This window comes from Primulina huaijiensis, chromosome 3 (assembly GCF_012295235.1).
Source record: "Primulina huaijiensis isolate GDHJ02 chromosome 3, ASM1229523v2, whole genome shotgun sequence".
Classification (NCBI taxonomy): domain Eukaryota; kingdom Viridiplantae; phylum Streptophyta; class Magnoliopsida; order Lamiales; family Gesneriaceae; genus Primulina; species Primulina huaijiensis.
Window position 1 is genome coordinate 24,446,557 of NC_133308.1, and position 20,806 is coordinate 24,467,362.

Consider the following 20,806-nt stretch of genomic DNA (forward strand, 5'->3'; position numbering starts at 1 on the left):
AAGATTTCATTATTTCTACAATGGAACAGGAAATATAACACAAAATGCGAAAAAATTCGATTAAGTAGGGAAATAGATATGTAGATCACTACATATCATATCATACTATTTACCCAAAATATGGTAACTGTTTTACTCACATTACAAGACAAAGACCCCTCTAGTCCTATGAATATCCTAGGTATGGTACAAATACAATTTACATTTGAGATTTGTCTTGTAATGTAAATGTGTTAAGCAACCATTTTCAATCACTTGATTTTGATATTTTCCCCAATAGAGATTAAACATATGCATGTGTGCATGTGAGAGTGAGAGTACAAATATAATGCATGATTTAGCCAAAAAAAATCATGTCCAATATTTATTGTAACAATTCAATAACATTACGCATAGAGTTTTTATTGGCGTAAAAAATTTATAATTATGACAGTGTTAGAAAAGCAGTTGAAATTTGATACAAATAACGTTCATTTGTTAATGTAACTTGAAATGTCACATGAAAGTTTGCACATACATTTTTTCCAGGTCTAGCTTAGAAGTTGCCATCTTTATGAGCTAGGGCAAATTAAATCTCCAAATCAAGTGTCGAAAGCGGCAATTCAACACACTATTAAAAGCCAAATCTAAATGCTCATTATATCCTTAAAAGTTATTATACCCTCTTCGCCGCCCACGCTTAGGTTTTTGTGTGTGGATTCTGCTGTGTACTTATCGCCGTTATTTTCCGTCGAAAATTTGCTTTCTTGGATCTTGTTTTTTTCGTTTTTCTCATGTTATTATGCGTAAAGTTAGGCTTGTGGTTTGGACATTGGACTTTTGTGTGAAACGATGATGGTATGTTGATACGTTGGGTGAAGCGAATTTTTTTGTTTTTGTCTTTTGGTTGTAAAGTGTTGAATTTAGGCTGTGTTAGATAGCGCTGTTTGGTGGAAGTGGAGGTGAATAGGTTAAATGAGGTATGTCTGATATTCAGCAGCAGCTGCAACAGAAACCTGAGAGCACCACCACAAATGATTCACTGTCTGTATTTGAGAGGAATTTGGAGGAGTTCGTGCTTGAACATCATGATGAATGCATGTCCTTCACTTCCTGTAGTTCAGCCCGGCCAACTGTTACTGAGGACGAAGAGGGTGAAGGAGAACTGCTAGCCAGGAGGAGGAGGAGGAGGTTGGATCTTGATAGTGATGATAGGGCAGAGTCTTCTGCTGCCAGGAGGCGACACTCTAGGGTTTCGAGAAGGTGGGCTGCTCGCCAATCGGAGATGATCACAACGATTGAGAGGAGGAACCGGGAATCTGAGCTGATGGCACTTGCGGGCTTGCACACGGTCTCTTTGCTTGATGCATCATTCTTGAGGGAGTCACAATCCCCAACTCTGAGGCATCAAGGTAATGTGGAGAGGCCAAGCACCCAGGCTCCATCTAGTTTGCAAATGTGGCGGGAGTTGGAGGATGAACACGCTCTTCATCATGCTCAAGAGAGACTGAGGCAGAGGAGAAGCCTAGAATCTACTGCAAATGCATCTATCCATGCGATAGACAGCGGAGAGGGTGAGAATCAAGGCATGGTTGGGGAAGCTAGTGAGAGCGATAATGCCTATGCAATTTGGTCCCACGATTATCGATTGGGGTCACAGACTGTGAGGGGCCATGACAATTCTAGTCACGGGCAGTTTCCTGATCTCGGAGAAGTTGTAAGGGAAAGGGTGAGGCAAATTGTTCATGGGTGGATGGAGAGTGATATTAATGATCCGATCTCCAATGTTATGCAGAGGAATGAGAGTCCTAGAGCTGAATGGCTGGGGGAAACTGAGCGTGAAAGGGCGAGGATTGTTAGACTTGGGATGCAAATGACAAGTCAGCAAGGAGTTTCCCACAGTGGACACGGGGAGGAACAGAATAATGAACCTGGCAGTCAATCTGATCACGCTTTTGAAGGACCAGTCACTGACCATGAGGAAAGGCAGCCTGAGCATATTCACAGTGACATTTTGAGGTTGCGAGGAAGACATGCTCTACTTGATTTGCTTGTCAGATTTGAAAGGGATAGGCAGCGAGAACTACAAGTTTTAATGGAAGACCGTCCTGTTTCTGATTTTGCTCACCACAATCGTATTCATGGTAGATATATTTTTATAGAGTAGTTCATAAGTATCTTTCACCTTTCATTGAGATGATTGTTTTCTGTACTCTTCATCTGTGTACTTAAGTCATGTCATATATCAGCTTTAACTTATGAGTTCAATTTGAAAATTTCATGCTACCAAGAGGATTCAGCAATTTACTCTGTACACTGTAGGTTATTACTGCAAGGATAATGTTTCTTTTATTAGTCTGGTTGTGTGGTGCTCACAACGTTGAGTTGAAGGTAAATTCCATTGAAATAGATCTTATAATCTAGTTAAGCAAATCCTGTTATTTTTTTCCTTCCGTCATCTTGCATTTAACTAATTTGTGCTGTTATGTTGTACTTTTGATTAAACCCTTAACTACTTGTTCTTTGTTTGACTAATATCAATAATATTTGAATCTAGTTGATTGCTTAGGTATAATAATTGGTGAAATTAGTTTTTCTGTGAATATTATTTAATCAAACATTCTTGCCACCAAAAGTTTTTCTTTGATGAAAGTTAGTTAAATATGATTTGATTTTCAGTCATTACTTAGAGGCAGATTTTTAAGAAACGAATGGTCTTTGGAGGAAGAGAGTCCCCCTTCAGTGGCAGCTAATGAACTAAACCAGTTAAGGCAGAGGCACTCAGTCTCTGGCCTTAGGTGAGCATCTTCTGGGTGCAACATTTATAGCAATTTTAACTTATTCAGAACATGCCTTTGATTTTTCCTTTCACTTTCTCTCGCCCTTTATCTTGTTCCTGTTGCTGCTTTGTTCAATGATGAGTTGCTCTGATTGGGCAAGGTTTTAGTAAGACTGATGTGGCATTTTTATTTCAGTAGGAAAAATGATTGAATATGATTCCTTGTGAACCTGATACCTCGTTGCTGAAAGCATAATCAAACTTTTAGCAAGTTGAAGACCTTGCTAATTCATGTTTAGTACTCCGGCACATAAGCCTTTTTTCCCTTGTTTATTGCTGAAAATAATGATAAGATCAAAATTCAAATAATTAAGGATGAAAGTGGTTATATCTCTGTCTAGAATGTGCAATGCCTTGAATCCTATGTCTATTGCCTTGTTATGTAGTGAAAAAAATTTGTAATTGGACATATTTTTTTGTTCTGATATTTTTCAAGATAGGACAGATTGGTTGATGCAATTTGTAGCATAAATGACTCACATGAGGATTAGATGCAGAAAACAATGAAAATAAGATATATGAACTACTTTTGACAGTCAAATTGGCTTGGCACGTTACAATAAGAACTTAAAAAGAGAAATAACCAACTGAAGGGTCCAAAGCTAATGTTGGCCTTTTAATTCCCTCAACTAAAAATGGTAATCCGTATTTAAGCGTTTTTTCCTGAGAAGTGCCAGATTTTATTTCCTAAGGTCCATAAAGAGTCAAGNTTTTTTTTTTTTTTTTTTTTTTTATTAGGAATGTGTTTTGGGATTTGTTTGCTTTACTATTTCAACAATGTGGTTAGTATTATTGTTTGACAAATAACGTAAATGTTTTGGGGAGATAATTGGATTCATTCTTATACTGTGTGTCCCATTGGCTAGAATTCTTGTGCTTACACTGTTGTCCTATTTTTGCACCATATGCTTATTCTAGTGAGAAATGATTACGATGCTTGTTTGGTGATTATGTGTTTGATTAGACTGTGGTAGAACTGTATGATTTTCCGGGTTTCCGTAGATAGACGAGTTTTTTTATGGATTCTAATTTTATGCACATTCATAAAATTTTAATTAGGGAGGGGTTTCACTCCAGATTGGAAAATATTGTTCGTGTTAAAGTAAATAGTCATTCTGAATCATAGTATTGCAAATGAATCACTGGAGATTCGACATGAGAATCTAAATATTGATGAGCTTGTGGGGATTTTGGATAGCAGTATAACTATTCACAGTACAAGTCAACATGGTGCTCCTGACCAAGGAAGTGACAAGCAGGGAGAAGTCATTGAAGGCGAGACTGTACAGCACCAATCTGTATATGATAACTCTAATGAATGGATATATCACACTGCAGAAGACACTGACCGGAATCAGCCCGAAAATTCAGTACTTAACTGGCCCTCAGAGACAACAGTAATTGAAGATGAACATCGTTTGCAAGAAGTCCACGAGGTTTGGTTTGATAATGGTTCTCAAGGAGCCGTGGATAATTGGTCAGGAGGGCCTTTGAACCCTGTTAGAATGCAACAATCTTTTCCAAGTAGGAAGTTAACAAGGTTCCACCCGCCCGCCTGTTGATGATAAAGTGTACAGTATCGAGCTCAGGGAGCTACTAAGCAGGTTTTTGTCTCATTTTGTTTTGTGCTCTATCTTCATGTTGTTTCATTCTTTTGAGGCACTTTATCTTGTATTGTAGGAGGAGTGTTTCTAATCTAATTCGTAGTGGTTTCCGCGAGAGCTTGGATCAGTTGATTCAATCGTATGTGGAAAGGCAAGGCAGGACTCCCATTGATTCTGATACACAAAGGAACTTGTCGGTTCCACCTTCACCTGGGAGGGACCAGGACCAACAGAATGATGACCGGAATGAGGATCATCTTCATGCTGTCGGTAGACCTTCACTAATTTTACCAACTTTTCCGGTGCCACCAACATGACCCCGTTGGCATCAGGAGTTGCACCACTCTGGTTGGTCACGTCACAGTAATCATCGTTCCGAATTAGTGGGTTCTCGTACCTTCTTTATCTATCTTTTTCCATGTACTAGTGACTTTTGCCATGCGTTTTTGTGATTGTACAGTTTCTTTATTACTAATTTGATTTGCTAATACCATAATTGTAGAAAGTTAATAAATGATCATACTGCGATTTGAAATGATTACACATTGCAATTTGAATTGATTATATTTAAAAGGAGTAATACCATAATTCTGAAAATTGGAGAGTGACTAATCTGCAATTTTCAAATGATGAATTTTAAAAAAAAAACTAAAAAAAAGAAAGGAAAAATAAAAATAGACCATGACATTAAACTTTTTGTCTCTATCATTCCCACTCTTGAAAAGGTAGTATAAGATGTATATATGTGTGTAGGTAGATGATGATAAATAGATACACTTAAAAACACCTTTTGACCTTTATTTGATGTTGCCTTGTAATGTTGATCTTTGACTTTTCTTGCACTATATATATTCTTTATTTCGTACTGGTGGCGTGGCTTTTGTTCATTTTTTGGTTTTTTTTGGTTCATTTCCTTTTTCCATCCTAGCTCATTCCGTCTAAAGGATGTGATTCTGCTTGGACTGATTGATGGCTTAAATAGCAGTCATTTCCACACAATCAAGTAATGGTCCCAGGTCCCTGAAAATACTGCAATGATGGAATGGGTGGGAAGTGCCGAATATCTTTTTTCCTTTTTCTTTTTCTTTCCTTTTTTTTGTAAATTCAATATCATTGGGAGATAATGTGAATATGACTTGTTTCTTTCTTTGTTCATTATTATAGATGAACTTCCCTCTCTGGAAATCTTGTGATTGTTGATTGAAATCATAATGCCACGCTGTTTGTATTCCACTTTTACTTCTCATTTTATCTGTTGACTTTTATTGATGCTTAAAGCAGGGAAGACACAAACAAACGTTGGTGCAATTTCATTTTTTTAACTGATTTTTCACTTTTCAATTGTTAACCAACCAGGAGTGGGAGATGATGAATGATCTCAGAGCAGACATGGAAAAGCTTCGGCAAGGTATGAATCACATGCAAAGGTTGTTAGAAGCTTGTATGGACATGCAACAGGAGCTCCAGCGCTCAGTTGGACAGGAATTGTCTGCGGCTCGTAATCGGTCAACTGGTGAACAAGGTCCATTTGCAGTCTTTCTACTATCTTCTTCGACTTTTGTTGTGGGAAAGTAACATAGTGTTTCCGCCATTTATAAATTTTTCTCGTCTGCCATTTACTAATTTCGTCACACAATCTTATTTTTTGTGCACATACTTTAGATGACGGGTCTAAATGGGGCCAAGTTAGACAAGGAACCTGCTGCATTTGTCGTGCTAACCAAATTGATTGCCTACTGTACAGGTACGGGTTCGAATTTTTTGTGAGCATGGATTACGTTGAATAAAAATAAACAGGAATGAGTACAATTTTCTTGATGTGTATATATATTTCCCTTTCTGCAGATGTGGGCACATGTTTACATGCTATAAATGTGCATTTGACTTGATTCTTGAAGGAGGAAAGTGTCCGATGTGTCGGGTGCTTCTTGTTGCGGTGATCAGAGCATATTCCATACTATAAGAAATTTATAGAGAACAGAAAAGTAGCACACACACAACTCCAAATAATCATTTGTAAGATACTACGCAACTATTGTTGGTCTCTAATCTCTGAATCTCACGAGTCTTATCATTGGAATTTTGTGATTGCCACTGTTTCTGATTTTTTTGGATGCTCCAACCTGTATATCAGTTGGATACAATATTCATTCACAAATAATAATGTCTATTCTTTTGTGGCGGAACTACTTCCTCGCAAACTTATGCTTTAGTAGACTGCATCCTGTTTCGTGTCGTTTTGTTGTGTTCATCGTTGGGTTGATTTCAGGAGCAAGCATATATCCCAGAATGTTACCAATTCTCTTGTTTATCTTCATCTTTGTAAATTATGTTTTCATTGGGATTCTGATTAAGAGATGTTGCAATTGCCAGGGTATATCGATTCCTGTAACATGAGCAAAGAAGGTAGCGAATGAACCAGTTCAGTGTTCACAAAGATAATTTGACCACATTAGACGACCGATAAATTTTCACAATTTCACAATCTTTGCGTTATAAAAATGTTCAATTTTCAACAACGTCGCCCACAGCATCAGTCGATGCCTAAAAGTGTAACTGATTGAGATAGTTGCAACACAGGGCTAATACACATAATTGTTCACTAATGAGTCTAATGTACATGTGTATGTATAAAAATAAGAAACAAAAATTGATCTATTAATCATTCAAATGGCTTTTATTTAATACTTTAAAGTTTATATATATATTCTGTCGGGCAAAAAAAAAAAAAAAACTTCGTCATGCTAAATGCATGGCAACAAAGTTTGATATTTAACTCCACAGCCTCGACCAAACACCATCTTCGTTTTCTTGTCGTCCACTTGAACTTTACACCAATGCATGCTCCAGTGTTGTATGATTTTGTTGCTGATGTTCGAAACGGTCTTGCCGTTATTTTGGGAAGCTGTTCCAAGTGTTGAGAGCTTTCACTTTCATCACAAGTTGTTCTTTTTGCGCCTCTACCTCCGCGTACTTCAGGCTTATTTGAAGGTAACGTTCGCGAATATCATGTAACTCAGCCTCAAGCAATGTAATCTTATGTTCATTATTGGCTGCACAAATGGGTTCTCTTGATTCTCTTTTATTAGAAACATTTGTTTCTGCTTCAACACTGTCAGACATTTGACCATATAAATAAGTTTTTTGATAGTCTAACTTTCTTGCAAAAAATTGAATGTGTCGTTGCATACCTCCTAAGCTGCGAATCATATGTGTCACTATCAGGGCATTGCGATTCTTGATCTATGGACATAAAATCATCCTTGTTTTCCTGTGATCATAGAACAGATGAACATTTTTTATATGGTGTCCAAATATTGTACAAATATTGTGCTGAGTAAAAGTTGTAACCTTTGGAAGGGATTCCCTTTGACATTCTTCGATATGTTTTGTCTGCTTTAATTCCTCTTCCAAGCATTGCACTTTTTTCTGCAATTCTTCTCTTACATCTTCAAGATTTTTCACCTCTAAATTCAATAGCCTATTTTCTCGTGTTACACGATCACTTTCATTTTTCATATCAGCAACCACTGCAAATAATGCCTCCTTTGCAATTAAATCGCCCTCCAGCCTCAGAATGTTATCCTCCAACACAATTTTGTCGTGCCTACAATTCTCAGCTTCCAACGTTACATTCTGCATGCTAGAAATCTTTTGAGCCATCAAGTCGTTTTCACGTTTTAGTTCTTCGTAATCTCCAGAAACAGACTTTAGTTCAGCTTCCAGAAACTGATTTTTGGACCTCATTTTTTTAAGCGACGCCCTTAGAGCCAAAACTTTATTCTGAAGCTCTGGCGCTTTCACCAATTGCATATGTAGAAACGTGTTTTCTTCTTCTAATCGAATCCTTTCGGCATCAGTATATTTTATTTGAGATTCTAGCTCATTAATAACAGCTTTGTGTTTTGCTTCATCAAGTTCTGAATCCTGAAATTTTCCTTCTACGAGTGAAGTTCCAATATTTTCTGAACGAACAAAATCTTCGAAATTTCTAACTTCTGCTTCTAAGACAAAACATTGATCTTGAAACGTCAATAATATTTGTTGCCTCAACTCCACATTGAACTTTTGCAGTGAATCACATTCTTCCATGAGATTTTCAGCTGTCACTTGTAGCCTCGTATTCATTTTCTTTAAACTGTTGCACTCTTCTTGAGCTTCCGTCCACCGTTTTTCCGTTTCCAACAATTTATTCTCCATACAGAGCTTTTGCAGCTCCATTTTTTCTTCCAAATCTAATATCTCATTTCGAAGAATAACAACTTGAGATTTCGAATGCTCCAATTCCAGATGACTAGATTCCTTTGTCTCTGTCAAATATCTTAACCGAGCTTCTAAGCCAGATATTTGTTGTGACAGAAAATCATATCCTTTTTCAACCTCAGATAAATCATTATTTTCCAACAAATCAACCGTTTCTTGGAGACATCTGTCTGGTTCAATGTCAAGTTCACGAGCCTGGAATTCGAAGCTTTGGGATCGATTCTCCCAATTTATACTCTCACCTTGAAGATCGGACTGTCTTTCTTGAAGGGCTTCTTTTTTTTCATTCTCCTCCACGGACATAGAAGAACATCGAAAATCGTTCACAGAACCCTCTCGAGACAAGCAACTTAAGCAGGCATTGGTTTCTTTAATGCCATTCCCTCTTAGTTCTTTCAGTTCAAGCAGAAGGTGGAGATTTTCTTCTGTAAGTTTGTTGCAATCTGTTTCAAGTTCTTGGACTTCTTCTTTTAAATGCTCGATTTCTTTTCTTGCCTCTAAATGTCGCGACTCTTTTTGATTTTGAGCACTTAGAGTTCTTGACAATGCAGCTTCCAAATTCAAGATTCTTTGCTCTTTTGCAGCCAATGTAGAGCTACATTCCACTTCAAATTCCTTTAGAATCAGATTCATAACTTCTTGCTCAATTTCATTTTCTACCATTTTCTCCTGAAATGTAGGTTCTAGATACAAAATTTCCCTCCAACCGCTCTTTTGCAACTCCTCCAAATTCTGGGATTTGAGATTCAGTTTCCCTTCGTTTTCTTGTAGAACTTGTTCATTGATATGTATCACCGAGATCTCAGGTAAACCAGTATTTAAATTCATTTTATCAACAGAAACTTGACCGTCCACGTCTATTTCTCGACATTCATCATTTATACCATTATTCTTACTGTTAGAGTCAACTGATTTCAGAGAAAAAAAGCTGTCAATCTCTAACTTTTGCTTCTCCATGGTCTCTTCCATTTCTTGAAGAATCCCTACTAACTCATGGTTTGCTCCTTGGGTTTTCTTAAGCTGAGATGATAAACTTTCATTCAACTCCTTTAGATACCTCATCTCATCTTCCATTTGTTGCTGCATATCATCGCTTGTGCTCCCGAGAACCTCAAATTTTTCGCTCACAATCTGTTTCTCTGTCGATTCCTCCAAGAGCAATTTCAAGCGATCAATTTCTTGACTCAGTGTACGACACTCGGAATGAGATGTAGCCAGTTCCGTATTTAGGTTTGTCATAATCAAGAACTGATCAGCTAATTCGTTCCTTAGATTTTCGATATCGACAGATAATTTTCTAGCATTTTGTTCCCACATTTTTGCTTCTGCCTTAAGAACTTCAACCTCAGCACAATCATCAGGTTCCTTAAACTTAATAAAGAAACCAGCATGTTGCTTTGATGTTTGTTCTGTGGCATGCGGTATCTTTCTGAGTTCCCTTCGATTTCTATCCAATTCTGGGGGATCAAAAGTAGAATAAGAACAAGACGGTTCATTCTCGAGGAATTCATCTGAATCTTGCCTCCGGATACCGCAGTTTGGACTATTTAGATTTTTACTCTGAGAAGAAGAAGTTTCTCTTCCTACTGAATCATCCATAGAATCAACACTATGCGGTGAAATGGATGATGAGAAGCTCGTTTCCTGTCAACAACACAATCACATAAGAAAAATCGAGCAGATAAATAAAAAAATAAAATTGTCAGGATAAAGTTCAAAGATTTTTTTGTGGTGGTTATCATACCGCGCTACCAAGTTCTCTGGGACGAGAGACTTTGTCAAACTTGTTGCTGTAGTAAGATATGGTACTCTTTGTAGTAATAGAATCAGAGAGTTGAAAAGTATTTTCGACATCATAAAGATCTTTATTTGCTTGCATTTCTTTCCATTTTTCATCCCTGGAATCAAAGTTCGATTTTCAGAAATGTAACATAACAAGATAGTGGAAGCAAGACTAGAAAAAACGAAGTAAAATGTTAACCTGGGATTGGTTTTTGGTGTAAGACATCTAATCTCAACCTGCAAGAAACACAGATTAAGTACTTTATTTCTTATATCAAAATCGCTGACAGAAATTTCAGCATAAAAAGAAACAAAGTTTTAACATGTGATTTCAATCACAAACAAGCACACATTATCATGAATGCATCTGGATTTTGAAACAGAAGAAGCAATGGACTTTTTTATGCATAATATGTGAGTATACTAACAAGAAGAGACAACTCACTTGTAAAATTGTCGCATAATCGCATTCCTTCAGAGGAAAGGAAACCAAGATTGGTATTTCTAAACTCAAGAATGCAGCTAGATCAAGAGTAGCCTCTCCCAGAATATTGGACTTTGAAGACCCCTGCCACATACCGAAATGTAAGTGGGTATATTAGTATTAAAAAAGATCTTTTTGATGCTTTACTTACATTTTACAGAAACGAGATCCCAAAAATGTTGTTGAAAATAACAAGACTCACCGTCGCAACAAGAAATTTGAAAATATGTTTTTCTGACTCCGTTGGAGTATCAAGATTTGAAATCCATATAGACATTATAAGAGTTTCCATCCATTGACAAGTTCCATTTTTAACCGATTCTTTACCAGTTCTTTTTACTGGCTTTCCTGTTTCCAAAGAGATCAAAGACAGGTAGAGTTTGTCCCACCCTTTTGGTACCTGAAATCCATCATATTAAGTAGTGTCAGCAAAAAGAAAATAACACATGCTTTGTAGAATCATGTTGTCCACAAGTTATATCCATAGAAGACCATGGCAATGTTTTTACAGATACTTAAAATAATCAACAGTCAATAATATGTCGCATTTTAACTCTTTACCTACATCATCACACATTCATTGGGGGCATCTTACTCAAAGGGGGCCATCAAAGTTTTCATCTGTTGAAGTAGTTGGGAGGCAAACTTCGCATTTTCATATACACATGGAAATCATAATCTAAAATTCATCTCCCCTCTATGCGAACCACATATGGTATTACGATTTTTAATTGCCCCTAGTACATAGACCAAAACATAATGCTTAAAGAAAATGATCTGCACTACCATAATAAGCTGTAGCTCTTGATACAAGGGTACATGCTCGATCCTATGCCAAGCAATGGGTACAGCATGGGTAATGCATCAACATAAGACGTACATATATGTAAGTTGCTCAGCTTCTTTTTTAAAAAAGACAACATCGATCAAGGTCCCAACATTTAGATAGATCACGAGGCTTTCAGTGCTAACTTTTTGCCAAATTTCATTCATAAAATAGCATAAATGATGTCCGCCGTGTTTATTAATTGATTTTGATAGGAATGATTTGGTACTTAGTGCAAGACAAGTTCTTGTTGTCTTGAGGAATTTGTGAAACTGCTCTAGCATTCTAAGCAGAGAGTTTTCAACAATTTGAAGAGGCTCTCTTAGATGTCATCATGATCACAACTTCTCCCCTTTACAGGATCGAAACAGATTCTATTCAGAGAAACATAAGAACATAGGGGGTTCTTGCAACATATTCAGAATCAAAGGGTCTATTTTTTATTATTTTTGCTAGAATTAATTTAATGGTTTTAACCGAGTCTTCTTCTTGAGCAAACATTCAATTTTCAACTTACAAAACTCCCAAGTGTCTTTCAACCCCCCAAAAAAAGTCCATACTTGAACTCGTCCCGATCAAATCTACCAGATTCTTCCAATCATTACAGCTTTCAATTTATGTTACTTCTCAAAAACATTTGCCAGCTTGTCTTAAAGCAAGATTTAAATGCGGCACATAAATACATATCACAACTTGGCTGTCGTATTACTACAATGGACAAATATTACACGAGAATTTGCTGGGAAAAAAAAAACACCGCATTGCCGCAAGTAAATGAAAATCAACTTCAAAACCCACCAAGAAATCAAAATAACCAACGCATATAATCACATGAATTAAAGTTTTCTTAATATGCCATACAGAAAGAATATGAGAACCTGGAGCACTTGAATTTTGGAGAAAGTGAAATCAATTTTTTCTCCGACTGCATCAGTTGGCTGAGTTGGCTTGTTCTTATGCAACCTGAACATCTTCTCTGTGATCATAAATTTGTTGGATACAAAGAAATATATTCAGAGGAATGCGTCAGATATTGAGAGTAATTAAGAATGTAGGAGAAGCCGTCTGATGCAAGTAACGGAATGTTGATTCATACACCAAGTCAAAAATAGCACGGTTTGCAGGTGAGGTGGGGACTTGCAGTTATTATGGTTGGTTCCAGTTCTTCCATTCTTGTTTAATTACGTTTATTTGTTGATCTTCGGATCTCTCTCTTTTAAATTGCGTTTTTTGAGAAGACGAAATTGAAATACATTTTGACACGAAAAATAATATTTTTTTTCACGAATAGCGTTGGGTCGAATCGAAACCTCGTTTTATAAATTTACCAAGAGTTTATGTGTTTATTATTATCTTCAATTTCTAGTTAACGATTAATGAAAATTTCCCTAATTTTAATATTTCTAAACAAATTAAATTCAGTTTAACAACACAAAGAAAATTTAGGTTTGCAAACGATTTATCTAATGCTGTAATTATTTAGATAAAAATTCTGATTTTATTTGAATATAATATAAGTTTGATATGCTACACATTCATTGTGAACATTTACATGTCGTTGTGATGACATTCATCTATTGAATGTATGGTTTGAATATATTTTATCACATCAAATAAGTGAGCGTCACATGAACGGTGACCAAATGAGTATAATGATATGAACAATTTTAAAAATTGTAATTTCATTGGTTAATATGTATAATTATGGTATTATTCCTGATTTAATATAAATCAAATTGCTTGTAAAAAAGTTGATTAAACTCCAAAGAAATGTCAAAAAATAAAAAAATTGTAAAAACATACCAAACGTGAACCGAGATACTATTATTTATTATAACTCATAAAGTCTCAAATAAATATGAGCTTGAATTAATCAAATAAATTAATTGATATATGCCATATTAGGTACGTTAACGACCAAGTTGGGAACTTATTTTCTTTATTTTATTTCTCAATGTTGACTTAGAAAGAATTAGCCATACGGTACATACATTACAATAATTTTTTAAACTACTTCGTAGGTAATTAATTATTGTTCAAAACATTAATTAATTGTTAATCAATTTAGTAGGTAATTAATTATTGTTCAAAACATTAATTAATTTACATAATTGAGCAACGTATCATGTCTTAATTTTCACATAATTGAACCGATTGCAGCGATAAATTGAATACATTAATCAATAATGAAACTACTGTAATTACTTTTTTTTTAAAAAATAATAATTTAAAGGTGAATTTTTTTATTTTTTTTTATCTTTTAAAATATAAAATAAAAAAAAATATACTTTCTGTCGATGCGTATATGCTAACACATTTGATGAAATACACCTTGCGAGTTGCTTTATTTAAATATTGTTCTATTTTATTTTTGCATTTATGTGTGGTTGATGCTAGAGCTATCGAAATATGATGTTTGAGCTACTGTACAGTTTAAAAGATTTGAGTTGCACTGATACACCCAGCTATAACTTTTAGTAAAACGGTAAAAACTCGGTTCTAAAATTAGTATCAAAGCAAATATCACCGGTTCTGTAATCATTGATTGCAAGGAGTGCAATTATCGGGATGAAGATTGTTGGGTGAAATAATTGTTCTCGCTGTGTAGAACAATCGAAACGTGGTGCTTGAGGTGTTGCACGATTTAAAAAATTTGAGCTGCATCGTTACCATCAGCTATAAATTTTGGTAAAATGATAAACAATCAGTTCTACAATGTAGATGAACGACATACATGTATAAGGCTACTTTCAAATATTTTGAATCTATATTTATAATTCATTAAAGCATATAATTTTATATTATGACCTTAATTACAATGTTTTCTCTTCGAATATTTTTTTTACCATTTTTATTTTAAAACTGACTTGAACTAAATATAATTACAACCCGGTTAATGAGTTGCTACAATGTGGATATTGTCTACCATTCAAATCCAATAACCATCATTAACCGAAACACGTGAGGCCCAATTAATAATAATAATAATAATAATAATAATAATAATAATAATAATAATAATAATAATAATAATAATAATAATAAAGATGATGCAATGGTGACTGCACTGGTTTATTTGAAATCAATTTTATCTAGCTTTATAATTATTTAAATATATAAAACATATAGCAAAGCATAGTTTTAAAATAGAAGATCTCAACTAGCATAGTTTTAAAATAGAAGATCTCAACTAGACAGTTGCGAACCGTGGCAAAATCAAATTCTTTTAACAACGATTTTTTAAAAACCGTCGATATCCATAGGTTTTTCTTATAGTAAGCTTCCATGTCAATATCCAGTGATTCTACAACAAAACAAGCATTTCATTTCCTTGTACCCATGCTTGCATATCAATATCGAGTGAGACATAGACTAATATCAAAGATGTTACATTTTACATAACAAACATAAATTTTATGCTGAATAAATGTGAGGCATGTATATATTAAGCAATTCAAAAAACTACACTATATCGATTTTTTCTCCTGATTTAACATAGATTGTCGGTTTTCTCCTATTAAATAGTCGATGGTCGGAGTAAAATGGAAATTTACACTTGCGATTATACGAGAATATTGATACTTTCCATTGTATCAGATGTGTAAAAGAATCGAGTTAACTCGGAAAACATTTGGTTTATATTCGAAATTATCGAATTAGAGGCGAACTTGAATATGTTAGAATTTTTTGTCTGTCGAACTCGAGCTCAAATTATTTTGTTCAATAATTCACGAACCACGATGTCTAATATTTTATCGATATAATATATTAAATAATTATATTTATAGCCTTTTATTTTCGAATAGATCGTGGACATGTTCGAATATTTCTATCCGAACTCGAACTCAGCCTTGATTCGAATCAAATTCGAAAAAAAAAAATTTAAACTTTCCACATTCCAATCGAATTAGAGTTCAAATATATCCGATTCAAGCTTTAAAATTTTCTTCATATTCATGTCTATGTGTGAGCGTCAAGATTATATACAGATAAGTTATATATTTAGAATTACTATTAATTATACAGTATGAAACCCAAAGCCCAGACGTTGCTCATAAATTTAGGCCCAAGCCCACTGGAACTCATTTTCGAAACTTAATGTTCTCAATTTTTTTAGTTTTTTTTAATTTTTTTTAGAAGCTAGAATTTTTGGCTTATAGACTTCTTCTTCTACTTTTATTTAAACTGATATCTTCTAATTTTATTTAAAAATAAACTAAAAGAAATTTTCAACATTTATCCAAACATCAAAATAAGACAAGTGAAATTAGCGGATTTCGGGTGAAGTTGAAAAGTTAGTTATAAAAATTAAAGTTAGTTATAAAAATTAATTTAGTTTAAGCCCAAATTCGATTATTTAGTAGAATTGGGTCATTTTAAATAAGAAAGTTGTCCGGCCAGCTGCTCTATGAAAAACTAGCAAGTGTCCAAATTGGACAATTATTTTTTCTTTTGAATAACGTTTCAAGAATAAGCTTTGTATTAAAAAGAGAAATTGCAAATTATTATAGTTCAAGTTTGTTATATATTTATATTCATCACAATACCACTAGTAAGATTTTCGTCATTTAAGACGTTTCATTCTCTAACTACCATTGTTAAAATCAAGCGCTTGAAGCGAAATTTTATTTTTATTTTATATTCGTGATAGCGCATAGTATAATTATTCGGGTGCTAAAGGGTTTGGTTGTTAGACCCATGAGTCTAAGGAGATATGTGTCTGCGATTGCTGTCTCATATTCCTTAGAGATTAGTCTTATCATTTACCTAACGTCAGTTATGTCCACCAACAAAAACAATATAACCCGTTATGATCTCATGCAACTCTTTTACGAACCACATAGCCAACCAGATCAAGCGAAAAAACGTCAACAACTTGACATATGATAACTTCTCAGGTGATTACTCATGTACACTTAACCAAATATTCTCTCCCCAAGAAGTAAAAAATATCATTTCTTGAACCTATGACCTTATTCTGATACAATTGTTAGGAGCAAACATTTATCACTAAACCAAAAACTATGGTTGTTAGCCAAGCATAACTTTATTTCATTATATTCGTGACAACGCCGAGTACATTTACTTGGGTACTAATGGGTCGGGCCGTTAGACCCATGAGTTCGGGGAGATATGTGTCTCATATCTCATAGAGATCAGTCATACTCTTTTCCTACTATCGGTCATGTCCCAAGCAGATACAATTTTACTCGTCAAGATCCGTGTCACTCTTTTACGGTCCACTTAACCAATCAGATCAAGCGACGCAACGTCAATAACTTGACGTACAAGAACTTTTCAAAAGATCACTCATGTCAATACTATTATCATTGAGGCAGACTTCACCCAACAACCATACATGCATATTTAAACAACATTAATTACATTGATAAATATATATTAAAAAATCACTTTTCCAAAAAAAAAAATGTGATCTTATAGTTGATATATAAATTTTGAAAAAAAAGACTTGTAAAACCTAATCAATAAACTAAAATGTTTTATCTCAGGTTGGACAAGTAATATAAAAACGTTTTCATCATTTCATAAAGTGAAAACAACTTAATTATGTATTTGGATAATTTTTTGTAAAATGTATTTGAAAAATAATTTAAAAAATGTTTTCAAGTACAATTTTTAAAAAATAATTGAGAAATACTTTTTTGATATTTTCATAAATAAAACCAATGATTGAAATTAAAACATATTAGTTTTTAACTGTAAAAAGTTTTTATAGAATAATTATCCAAACACATATTTGTTCTTAAACTTTTTTTTAAAAAAAATCTTTTATAAATTTTTTTGTAAAATTTTTTTTTGCCAAAATGTTTCATAAGTACTTGTCTAAATATTTTAAAAAAATGATGACTCGAAAGGAATTATTAGAACAATGTCAAAAAACAATTAAATATAGTTTCAAGTAGCGTGGCAAGACTTGGCCCCCCGTGGGATCAATCAATTTGTTTGAAACCGTTTTCTGCAAGTTTTGGGTTCATTTTTTCACCAAACAAAGCCATAAAAAAAACCATTTCCAGCTAAAGTTGACCTCTTGCACACCAAGAAAGAAAGGAAAAACTCCAAGAAACATTATTGAGTTCCATTTCCCAGCTATAAGTACTACTCCTTTCACGATACATTGTGAAGTAGAAGGAAAACCGAGAGAGATAAAAGAGGAAGATGGACTTAAATTTAACGGAATTCGCGGGAAAAATCGGTTCAAAAAACGCCAAATTGTGGTTACATTTAGCAATCACAGTCATCGGGTTGATGCTTTTAACATTTGACGTGGGATCATATTTAGCTGAAATTTCAATAGGTATATATGTCACTAACTTTTGGTGAATTTTTTTGTTTAATATTGCATGAAAATGTTCAGCACTGTTGTTTTATGGGTTCTGAAATGTGCAGATACTGTGAGGAGAAGTATATGTGAGAACTTGATCACACTGGCAATCAAATTCCTAAATTTCTTCATCGCGAAATCGGTTCAGTTTCGATATCTTGCCCCACTGGAAATTGTACCATCGTTTATGTCAGTTGTGTTTTGGGTAGTTTTCACAATATCAGTCTCGTCTCTATATTCTTGATTCGATCCAAGGAAGGACACACGGAAACTGTATCTGTATGCTATCAGCAATCTACAATGTCACGTCAACGAAGAAAGCCAGAAAGGCCTAACTTACAGAATGGATGAATATCGAGTTTGACAACATAAAAGACCAAAACCCAAAATGACCCTTACAATTTGTATAGTTGCATCATACTTAATTAGATAGCCTCAATAATTTCATGGATACATATGAAATCCTTTTCTCCCTCTCTATGACCACATGGATCGTACATTCGTTGCTAAAGAATTTCAGTAGGACGTTACTTTTTGGCTGAATTTTTTAAAAAAATACATTTTCACTCAATTAAATTTTTATGCTATTATTTTCTGAAATAAAATTTAATAATTAAAATATAATCTATTTTTTTATTATCAAATTCAGAGAATATTAATATGATAAAACTTAGTAAATTTAAAACTTATTTTTTTATATCCTTATTAGCTTAGAGTTGTAAAATAATAATAATAATAACATAGTTTTAAATTTTAAACATACGAAAACTAAGACATTGAGAAACTAACATAATGTGTGGAATGTATTGTCCTAATGATTTTTTATCAACAAATTTGTAAAATTTTTGTGGGCATGTATTAGGCAATCCACAATAAGAAAAATATTTCCTTCAAATATTTGTTGATCTCATAACCCACATTATCAATCAAATATTTCTCTACTCAAATATCTCATATTTCACAATCAAATATCACACCAACCAAATATTTATGAGTCTGTCACTTTAATTAATATTTTATTTTCATTTAAATAAAATCACTTTAATCTCATATTTTATTTTGGTTTTTGGTGTTTTGGTCAACCAAATGTACTATTTAATTGGGACCAATAAGACCAATTGTTTATTGGTCCCAATTGTCGACCAATAACATTAGTCGGTCCTCGACCAACATTTGGTCGACCATTTACAAGTTTTGGTCGTTATTGGTCGACCAACAAAAACAAACATTGCTCGACCAATAACATTGGTTGGTCGACCAAAATGGTCGACCAAAATGTTTTGGTCGACCCCAGATTCCATTTAATTGTCCACTGTAGGTGTCTGAGGCGCGAGTGTAATGCACGGACGCGTCACGCTGGCTTGAAGAATTTAAAAAAAAAATTGCAATACTCTGTTACAAATTTGTAATCGGGTATTGTTGTGGCACACAAATCAATGGTGTGCAGTGATGAATATTTAGATGGAGAGGATATTTGGATGACTTGACTTGTAGAATATCTACCATTGTGGATGCCCTTAGAACTCGGCTCGTGTATGTTTTAGAGCAACCCCGGAGCTCTATTTTGGCATTAAGTCAATAATTTAATGAATAAGGTTAGTGGGTTAAAAAATCATGACAAAAGACGTTAAATTACTTCTGTTTAAGCTAAGTTCTGCTTTTTAAAAAGCTACATTCTGCTTTTGGTTATCTAAGCTGATAAGTACTCGAAGAGTACTGCTTTGTTAACGCGATACAAGAGCTTCTGCTTTTATATTGTCTTCTGATTAAAGTTATCACGACCTACTGGTTTTAAGTCTCATCACCACAATTAAATTAAGTCTAACAAATGATTTCACAAAATTTCAATCCAACCCACTTAAATTGTTCGGCAGAGTGAGCCAACCCGACGGACCCAACCCAAATTTATTGTTCTAATCACAATGATCTTTTACCTTATTTTATTCAAGTAATTTATAAATGTAAACCACAAAGAATGTTGGTTGCAATTTAATTTTATTTAAACACATAAGTTCTAGCCAACGATCACAAGTAAAAAGATTTAAAAATTAGATTTTGTTTTAAAAGTATATCACAATAAATTTTTTAACCATATATTATTAAAGTAATTTTAAACATAAAATATAAATTAAAAAAAAAATAAAAAACAATTAAATATTGGAAATCAAATCACATAATATAGTGGTACTTTTTTAAAATATATAATTTAAACATATAATTTATGGCTAATGGGCACAAGTNAAATAAAAAACAATTAAATATTGGAAATCAAATCACATAATATAGTTGATACTTTTTTAAAATATATAATTTAAACATATAATTTATGGCTAAAGGGCACAAGTAGAATAAATAAAATAAAAAATATAACTCTAAAAAAAGACATATCACAACGATTTTTGTACCATATTTTATTTAAGTAATTTATAAATATAAACAAAAAAATTTGTTCGTTGCAAAAAAATAGACAAAAAAATGAAAGTCATATAACTTTTATTTAAACATATAATTTCTGGCTAATAACCACAAGTAAAATAAAGAGATTAAAAAATTATAAACTCCAAAAAAAGACATATCAAAGTGATCTTTTACAATTTTTTATTCAAGCAATGTATTAATATATAAACAAAAAAACCGTTGGTTGCAAAAAAATATTTTTTTTAAACGCATAAATTCTAGTCAACAT

General features: G+C 33.7%; 2 protein-coding genes across 3 annotated transcripts; one reads left to right on the forward strand and one right to left on the reverse strand.

Moving 5' to 3' along the window:
• Window positions 1-536: 536 nt before the first annotated feature.
• LOC140972603 (uncharacterized) lies at window positions 537-6,600 on the forward strand. The gene is given in 8 exon segments (XM_073434999.1): window positions 537-2,142; window positions 2,649-2,777; window positions 3,945-4,374; window positions 4,376-4,422; window positions 4,499-4,805; window positions 5,779-5,944; window positions 6,085-6,166; window positions 6,268-6,600. Coding segments are annotated over 8 exon segments (2,460 nt in total). The 5' UTR covers window positions 537-961; the 3' UTR covers window positions 6,386-6,600.
• A 447-nt stretch (window positions 6,601-7,047) lies between these two features.
• On the reverse strand, window positions 7,048-12,953 carry LOC140973963 (uncharacterized). Of its 2 annotated transcripts, XM_073437132.1 has the most exons (9): window positions 12,874-12,953; window positions 12,656-12,753; window positions 11,154-11,351; window positions 10,913-11,035; window positions 10,667-10,704; window positions 10,430-10,583; window positions 7,774-10,329; window positions 7,614-7,693; window positions 7,048-7,534 (listed from the first exon to the last, which is right to left on the reverse strand). In XM_073437132.1, the coding sequence occupies exons 2-9, from the start codon at window positions 12,746-12,748 to the stop codon at window positions 7,315-7,317; spliced, it is 3,462 nt and encodes a 1,153-aa protein (XP_073293233.1). In that variant the 5' UTR covers window positions 12,749-12,753; window positions 12,874-12,953; the 3' UTR covers window positions 7,048-7,314. The 2 variants fall into 2 exon arrangements, with proteins under 2 accessions (XP_073293233.1, XP_073293232.1); XM_073437131.1 differs by lacking the exon at window positions 12,874-12,953 and having other exon boundaries at window positions 12,656-12,864.
• Window positions 12,954-20,806: the final 7,853 nt, after the last annotated feature.